The following is a 9,241-nucleotide window of genomic DNA, read 5'->3' as shown; positions in this document are numbered from 1 at the left end:
TTTCCTCTTTTTCTTCCTTTTTTTTTTTTTTAATTTAAATTACATTACTGTTAATGTCTGTTTAAAGCACCGGTTGCAGTTTTGCGTTTACCACCTCTTCCGAGTGACTTTGGATAACTCATCTGCTTCTTTTGTTCTGAATTTTCAGTGTATGAAACTTTAAAAGGTTTCTGTTTCTTTTTTTTTTTCTTTTTTTTTTTTTTTTAATGGCTGCTGCAAAATTAAAAAGATGCAGAAGTGGTGAGGGGCCTGGTCTAATGCACTTTCAAAAGTCCGTTATAAAGATTAATATAAATGTGAATGATAGGTTTTTCCATAGACCCACAAACCACGCTTAACTATAAGAAACATATTGTGCATAGTTATTTTTTTCTTCAGAGTGATATGTTTACTAGATCTACATTCTCAGTTTACCAGAGTACGGGAATTTCTACTTTACTAAAGCCAGGATCCTTTCGCAGTTCCCAGTAGGTGTCATTGGTAACCCAGGCTTCTCTTTGATTAGCGTCGGTAACTTTAAAAAAGAAAAAAAAAAAAAAAAAAAAAAAAAGAGAGAGAGAGGAAAAAGAAGTTCTGACCATAGACCTCTGCTCTTATGCAATATGAAATTAAATTCCATACCTCTCTGATCTAACCCAGTACTAAATCTGATTTAATATTTCTAAAGGACACAAGAACAGTCAGGGATTTAAAAATAAAAATCAACCTCTACCTGTGTCAAAAGTGGAAGGTTTAGAAAACAGCCAAGATCGCAAATCTGTTGCGTGAACTGTGTGAGCAGGTCTTACAGCCACATAAAGCCTCTTTGCCCATTACAGATTCTGATTACGTGCAGGGGATCAACCAAGAGATATAGCTTGCAGAATGCAAGCCTTTTACAATTTATATTGTTTGTCTCCTCTGTATTTTGCTCATCTTTCACTACAAAACTGCATCAAGCACATTCAATCTTTTCACTTTTGACCCCATGCTATGATTCCCCACGCTAAACATCAGGCTATTTGATATGACTATCCCTTGTTTCAGAAGAATGCTTAATTAAAAGTAAAAACAAACAAAAAGACCTCTCCACTCAAAAATAAATAAATTGTAATTTAAGTCTGTATATATATACATTTTTATATATATATGTACGATGTTGTTGTTCAGGTCGCTATTTATTACTTTGTTTATGCAATGACTTAAAACAATAACATAGTTAAATCTTAGATCCTAATATTATACTTCTATTCTACTTCAAAGTCCAAAAAACATTGGCCAAGGGGTGCAGCAGGCTTGTATAGCTGTTGCCCATTGTGAGAAAATGATCTTTCAATGATGAAGCTTTAAACTATGTAAAAATTGCTTCAGGCAGAAATCAGGTATCTGATTATTTTTCTTAAAATTGCCATTTTCCAGGCCTTTACAATTAACAGACTACGTTGGTGGTAATTCTTGTAGTACTTTGTCCAGTCACACGATAGAAAACAGAGACTTAATACTGAAATGAATAGACTCACTTAAAAAATTTGGGTACATATTCAATGCTGTTTTCTTCCATGTAACGCCTCCGACCTCTCTGGAGTTCCTCTATTCTTTGTTTCTCGGATGCTGCCGCTTCTACATTTCCTTCCTCCAGAAGCCTGTGTGAATAACACCAGGTCCTATAGCAATCATACAGTGCCTAGAACAAGGGATTTTCTAGCACCCATCATCACAAAAGACAAGCAGAAGCCAAGCCTGTTGTCTGTGTTGTACCCACTTTCACATCTAGTCATAACCTCATAAAATAACCGAGACGTGACTCCCCAGTTACATGTACCTGACTTATAGCCTAAGGCATACGCTTTCTTTAGCAACTTCAGCATATCACAAACATTGAAGTACTATGAACTGAGAATTAGGAGGGAATTAATGTTGCTTCCACTCATAGCAGGAGGGCATGACATTTCAGAGCCTGTCTTTCCAGTTTGTTATGAGGAATCCTACCTCTGCCCAAAGATTGCACTATAGCTCTACTATACCAACAAGATGCTTTCTACTTTCCCTCAACTGGGTAAAGCAGAAATTTGATTGCAATACTGAATACCTTCTCTGCTAGCAGAATCCTCCAAAGCTTAGTTCAGACTGTAGTGAAGACATATACAAAATTCAATACTCAGCCAAACCCAGCCTTAAAACCACCAAATATTAAGTGTATAAATAAGCATTCTTGCCTTTGATCTGGCCTGAATCGTGCATCTGTTGTAGGAAGAAGATCTTTCAGTAAAGGATCTAATTCATTGAGCTCAATAGCAAACCTCGTGAAGCCATAATAACGTTCATAATTGGTTGGCATGGAGCCTGTATGAATATGTATGAGAAAGAAAAAAGCTTTTTAAACTATTACTCTAAATATGCAAGGATTCATTTATTAAATTATAACAGCAAAAATATTAATATATTTTACTCTTACATACAATTAAAACACATCAAAAGTTATTCTCTAGGTGGAACAACTTTCACTAAATATTAATTTCAACTGCTTATCCTGCAGAGGTCGTAATTACATGCTAATAGATTCAAAACTTTTATGATCTTCCTTCCTTTTTAAATAAAAATTACTGCAGATTTTCAAATTAAACATAGTTTCCTGTTCTCTGGAAAGTGAGCTTATCAAACATCTGTATAAAAGCTAACCTTAACTGATCTTCAGAGTTAATTTTGGAGCATAACACTCACTCACAGACTGATTTGGCACTGTCCAAACACCTTCAGCACTAATGGCAGTCAGAGCAGATGTTGCAGAGAGTAGGGTGCAAAGTAGGGTTCAAAATACTACCAATACAGAGTAGGGTTCAAAATACTAACAATAATAACAATTCCTGGATAACCACTCTGCATGTATGAAAGATACTATAGGTGCAAAGGATGACTAATTCAATCTCACCATCTCTGAAGACCAATCCTTTAGGCTAATAAAGCATTAAGACAACAAACTCAATGAACTGGCACTTTCTATTTGTTGAATCCAAATAAGCTACCCTGCTCTCTGTGAGAAGGCAGGCAGGCAGGCCCAGACATCCAAATTTTTTCTTAATTTTATTCTTATGTTGACCCCAAGACCCCAGAATATTTGACCAGGAGTCAGACTGAGATGTAGAAGACTATGCCCTGTAGGAACATTTCTATTTACCATGACTATAAACTCATGTAAGTTCTTGTTTATTTGTCTAGCCAGAAATTTAATCTCTCCAGTAGTATTTTGTGTATTTAAAATGATGGCTAAAACAGCTTTACATAGTTTAGAGTTACACTACAGTGCCTGCCAGAGTTTATTACAAGCTTCTTACCTGGCCTCCATACGCATTTGGCTGATGGTGCAACCCCACAATAAAGGCCTTCATGCCACTTTCCAAAAAGGCGATGAACCACCTTCCCTTCTTGATCTATCACAACACCCTGGACCTCATTTACATTTGAATTCCAGTAGTTCACCTGCAAGTTTAACAAAGACTTACTAGTTCACACTGTTTTTTGCATTACCCATTGTACCAATACAGATACTGCATGAATCTTAATATGTGGCACCGACTGTCCAAATTTTGTATTGGAACAGCTCACCTGGAACCAAGAATATCAGAATTCGAAATTCAGATGATCTGGATATTAATTGATTTAGTATATGAGAAACCCTGAATAATTTGATATGTGGTTTTGGTATAAAGGTATTTAAATTATCTGCACATCTGGGAACTATATTGTTGTTCATTAACCCAAATCCCACACAATTCAGCAAAAATGACACTTTGAAAGTTGCAAGATCAAAGCCAGCTAACTCTCTTCTTTCTATATGGAGAAATACTGAATATACCTGTACATGTAAGGGAATCCTTTGATGGGTGCTGCACACTACTGTTTGCAGCAGGGAAGACATTCAGCCAGTATTACTTGTTATTTGTTGCTTTCTGTTTCTCTTCTCTGTTTTGCTTTTCTTAGACACATTTATTTCTTACACCTTCACCTACTGAGCCAGTTGCCCATTCTCAGAACATCCATCAAAACATGAATTTCAGATTTACGGTAACGCACCATTGCTAACACTGCAATGGTATTGATGTATTTTGTTGCAATATGAAGCCAAACTTATTTTTAGGGAAAATAATTGATAATAACATAGCTATACAGTGATCTGTCTTTATATATGGTCCTTGCCTGGATATTAAAATACTATGAACGAAAGCTGCATTATTTAATCTAAAGAGATAAAATATTGACTGCCAAATTCTAGTAAAGGCAGAAGTAAAATGGCACAGAAGTCTACGGTGACTTTGCATTTTCATTGTGGTAATAGAAAAGAAATTTTGATATTTCATTTTTAACCTAAAACCAACAACAGTATAGCACACAGCTATACAGCAATGCAACACACTGATATCAAATGTTCAATGCAATAGTCATACTACTTGACATAGCACTCTCATTTGACAATTTACATATTTACAAATGTTGATAAGACAAAATGTGGAATGTGGATTTCAGGAATACTGAAGAAACAGCTTGATGTATGCTTAAACTATGCAGTTTTATGAATATATGATATGTATTAGAAAACATGTTACCTTGACAAATGTGAGTTTACAAATACAAACACTGCTTTTTGTGTTTCTGATAGTTATCTCTCCATAGTGTTCTATCCACCTCCTTCCACTAAGAATATTATGTATGCAAGTGGTGACTTTGTTCCAGACATAGTAGTCTCCATACCTAATAACAGAATAAGAAGTAGTTGGTAACATATATTAATCATGATCATTACGGACAAAAGAAGTAAAAAACATAGCTCCATTATCATAAATACAAGACCATATGCCTCAAAAGCTTTTGAAACAATAGTTTACTTCAATAAAGCACTGGTTCTGGGTACATTACTAATCCTCAATCGAGGAGCTCACCTAAGCTCTAGTACAGAGAACTGAAGAATAGTGCTATGAACCACAAATCAAGACATTATGAACCACCGAAGCCCTGCATGGCATATTCACTGTCCTCAGAGCATTAAGTGCTTTGGCCACAGTTCCTTTAGGGGCAGGACAGTAACCCAAAGATCAATATAACACTGAATTGAGGCTATAAGCAGACAATATAATTAAATTACAAATAGAACAAAATAAATATGGAAAGGAGATAACAGAAAGGAAGTAGGAAGTAGGAGCTCACTGGCACATCATCCCTTTCCCTCTGTAAAAACTACTCAGTGTCAGAGCATCTCTATTGTCAAACAAGGGACTAAAATGAGGGAATTATATTGTGCAAAGCACATTCTCCTTCGAAGCTGAGGGGCAAGCATGAAGACAGAAGACAAAGATGCTCCTGAGTGCATTTACTTCAATTTCATGACATGGATAAAAAGGTGATGTGGAGTGATGCCATACTGTTAGAGACAGAAATAAAGGCTGGCTGCAATGTACAGGAGCAGGAATAGTACTGCAAAACCAGCAGATATGTTTAAAGTATCCTCTCCTTGCATATTCTCAGGATTTACAACTTGCAGCTAGTCTTACCTGTGGTGAAACTTCTTCTCACTACTCTGTCAACATCTGAAGAACATGTTTTGGCTTACCTACATTTTGAAAAATGACCTTACATTGTTACTAGTGGTTGTTCTGAGGGAACACTTAGCAGTACTGAGAGCCTTAGTAAGGACAGTGCTAGCTGCTGACAGTCCTATATTGCAGCCTTGTTCTGAACAGTTGATCACTACTGTACATATAAAACTTGGTTTCCCACTCCTAAAGCATTTCTATCCCACTCTGTCTATCACTTTCTAGAGAGTTTGTATATTTTTCCTCCAAAAACCCAAATGGATCCTCAGGCTCAAAAATGCTTCGGTATCCCCACCTGTACACTAAGGAGAGATTTTGAGTTAGGCACTAACTCTCACCAGTACAATTCATGTAACGTCTGCATACACTTCCCCCAATCCATTCACAAGCCAGCACAGATTAGATTGCAGCAAAGACTGAAAACAAAAGGAAATAGGACAGTAGCTTACTTTGGAAGAGTCACATTCAAGGTTCCAACCGGCAGAATTTCCATTGATTTCCCCCAGAATTTGTTTTTCCACCTGATATCTGAATATAATAGTGAAAGATGTACAAAACTGAAAAGACCAAAGTCTCTCCCTTGCAGTGATCTGCATGGCACACAAGATGATCTATGCCAGACCATCCGGTTTAAAACAGGACAGTATGAGGTTGCCATGAAAATACAAAAGAAAAAAAAAAATGCTAGAAAATTACATTAGGTCAGAAAAACTAACGATAAGTTTGATTTTCTTCTAGGAGTCATGCCCGTGCTACATTATTGTCAGATCTCTCATGAAAACATTCAATACAAGTTAAATGCATATGCCAGTAAACAGAAGGAAAGAAAGAGCTGCTTGTTCAACTGTGTAAAAGGACCTGCTTGTATTTGTAAGAAATAATAATTTTCTTGGTAAAAAGCTTTTAAGCAGAAAAGTATAAACAGACTGCAAGTGACAAGGGAAGTTGTAACACGTCTTCTCACTTTTAAGAATGAGAATTCAGAGTGAAATAATTCAGAGCATCAGTTTGTAATATGTTACCACAAAAATAATAAGTATAGAAATTTTGATTAAATTCCAAATGCAAAGCTCAGCTTGTACAGACCAAGTTTTTACTTGCTAATAAAAAAGGAGTTTATGCTTTTGAATTAAAAAAAGTATACCTTGCCAAAACACAAAGTTCTTCGATTCACAGTGACAGGCCGAAATGGGAGGATGGTGGCTAACCTGGAAAACAGTTTGGCTGAGTTAAAAATAATTCATTTTCATTTCTAAGACAATGCAATTGTTACTGCAACATGAAAATACTAAATAGCCCACAGTATTTATTAGTCTATGTTGCTATGAAAACAGATGCAACTTAAGGTTGTACTTAAAACGCTATGTATTTAAAACACTTCCTTGTGATTACTATAAAAATATATAACTTCTAGCATTTAACAAAGTTCACTCATACTAACAACCTTTCCTACTATCTAAGAAAGCAAACCATTCTAACTAGAAAGAAAAAACAAGATTACTTTATAAAACAAAGAAACAAAATCTAAATCTAAACAGGAGTGTCTATCTAGAAACAAGCTTTACCTGCTCTGAGAAAAATCGAAATCCTTTGTCTTCTCTAATACATTCATAAGTTTCACCAAGCACTGGATTAAATGGCTTGCTTCCCGCTCTAAAGTATGTCGAGGCATAGCCTGACGCTGCAAAAGCAGCTATGAGAACCTGTGAAAATACAGACAAGAACGTAATTGAGAATAGGCAGAGATTCTTGTGTATATGCCATCACTACGTGGTATCACACAACTCACTCCACTCAGAGTGAAATCTGCATTAATGAAGCATGCCTGAGAGTGAAGCCATACATCCCAGACAGAACCAGTACAAACTGTATTTCTTTTGTAGATATAATTTGTTTTTCTTTCATGGCCTCAATCAGTCTCTTTCAACAGTCCCCTAAAATAACAATCTGCGCAAGATACTGTTTTCCTACCTTTGACCAGGCTTATCACTAATGATCTAAAACACAGACCCAGCTCTAGTCTATGGTCTCTCTGAATAAATATTATTTGATAACTTCTAATGACAAGATCACATACCATTTTCCTATGGGAACTATTTTATTTAGTGCCAAACATAAATGGCTCTCACTTAGGATGTCCTTAATGCAGAGTTACCTCAGGATCTTCCACGCATGTGCGGCCTTATCAGCCCCCTTGTCTACATGTACAACCAAAATTTAGTAATCTCTAAACCAGGCTTAGCTGGGAGTAATAAGCCAAGTGACATGCCACGGTAATTTAGATTACATCTCCCTTTAGCAGAGTTAAAAAAAAAATAGTATCACAACAGGCACTCAGAAGTCCAAACAAAACTTCAGAAAAGCAATATGGGGATAAAAATCACTCAGCTATGGATATAATCTGCTAACAGCAGGGCAAACCTTAACCAGGTCCTCCTTTCCTCATGCTAGCGAGGACGTAACACTCGTGTGAGCTTTTACTTGCTTTGTTTTCTTCCCACTGTGTAATGGGTGCTCCATTCTCTATTCATTTCATATTATTCCTAAATGCAGCATCAACAGAATTAACGCTCTTTTCACGGGCTTTTCTTCAACAGTAAAAACCTTCATTCTTCCAAAACCTTTTTCATTAATTTAACTATAAGAACCTACAGAGAAATGAGGGGTTTTACTATCCTTATGATATATAAAGCAATGAGAAGAAAAAAGTTTCCACTACTTTTGGATGCTTACTTAAGATAGCAAAGTCCTGATTTTTCAGAGAACGGTGAAGAAGCAGGTAACATTCACAGCTCTGCTACCGCTGATGTTTTGGGTATTCAGCACTTCTGCCAAGTAGTCCCACATGCCTCAGCTTGAGTGTGCAATTTGCATTTCTAAGGTGCTTGTTAAAAGTTTGGCTTGTATGCCCAGTATTGCACTAGATATCTGTAGCAGAGAAGGGGATTGAATACACGTTTCCAAGGAAGCTTTCAGTTGCACCGTGGCTTTTCCTTCCTGAACTCTCCTGACTCCTTCAATACTCACCTTTCAAGCTTTTCAACAAAGGAGGCAGAGTCCTACAGGCAAACAGCCTGCTTTACTCAGTACAACCCTGCCCAGTCCTTACAGGATCTCCCTTTTGTGAGGGACATAAGGATTCTTGTAGGAAAAAAACATGTGATGATAAGTAATTCAACCCCCTATCATAAGACAGGTCCAACTTCTTCAGTGACAAGCTAAAAATACCGGTGTTTAGGACCCCTCGCCCTCCTGCAGGCCACGTGAATATGGTAGTTCATGGACCTGAGCGTGTGGCTATAAGACAGCCACAGGCAACCTCTCTTCTCCCAATTATCCACAGTGCTGCTAACCCATACCAGAGAACGGTAGATACGTTCAGCAACAACACCACCAACTTTCCCCTAACAGCCTTTCCCTGTTTCTTCTGAGAAAAAAGAGACATGACAAATCAAAACACCATGAGAGCTGAACATAGGCTGTTGACTGTCAAGTCAAAAAACCAAGACATACTTACAGGGGAGCTGAAGTCAGGCTGCCCAGGCAAACTTTGCTTTGGTGTTTTGGAACTTCTCTATTAGAAATTGCCTAGGATGACATCCTATTGACACCTACATTGATCATAAGCCAGCCACAGACCTGATGATTAGCTCTGGGAGGCTGCTGGACTCAATCAC

General features: G+C 37.1%; 1 protein-coding gene across 1 annotated transcript in view; it reads right to left on the bottom strand.

Annotated features, from left to right (window-relative positions):
• Positions 1-200: 200 nt before the first annotated feature.
• The window catches only part of OSBPL6 (oxysterol binding protein like 6), a 49,516-nt gene continuing 40,475 nt past the window's right edge, over positions 201-9,241 (bottom strand). Inside the window, exons 15-22 of the mRNA XM_009278612.1 lie at positions 7,130-7,267; positions 6,709-6,772; positions 6,014-6,092; positions 4,581-4,725; positions 3,312-3,456; positions 2,196-2,322; positions 1,499-1,622; positions 201-518 (exon numbers count right to left, since the gene is read on the bottom strand). Of these exons, the coding sequence (XP_009276887.1) occupies positions 411-518; positions 1,499-1,622; positions 2,196-2,322; positions 3,312-3,456; positions 4,581-4,725; positions 6,014-6,092; positions 6,709-6,772; positions 7,130-7,267 (930 nt within the window). The 3' untranslated portion in view covers positions 201-410. The remainder of the gene's footprint in view (positions 519-1,498; positions 1,623-2,195; positions 2,323-3,311; positions 3,457-4,580; positions 4,726-6,013; positions 6,093-6,708; positions 6,773-7,129; positions 7,268-9,241) is intronic.

The sequence above is a fragment of the Aptenodytes forsteri genome, unplaced genomic scaffold (assembly GCF_000699145.1).
Source record: "Aptenodytes forsteri isolate BGI_AS27 unplaced genomic scaffold, ASM69914v1 Scaffold257, whole genome shotgun sequence".
Classification (NCBI taxonomy): Eukaryota; Metazoa; Chordata; class Aves; order Sphenisciformes; family Spheniscidae; genus Aptenodytes; species Aptenodytes forsteri.
Note: the sequence above shows the minus strand (reverse complement) of the source record. Positions and strands in the feature narration are given on the sequence as shown.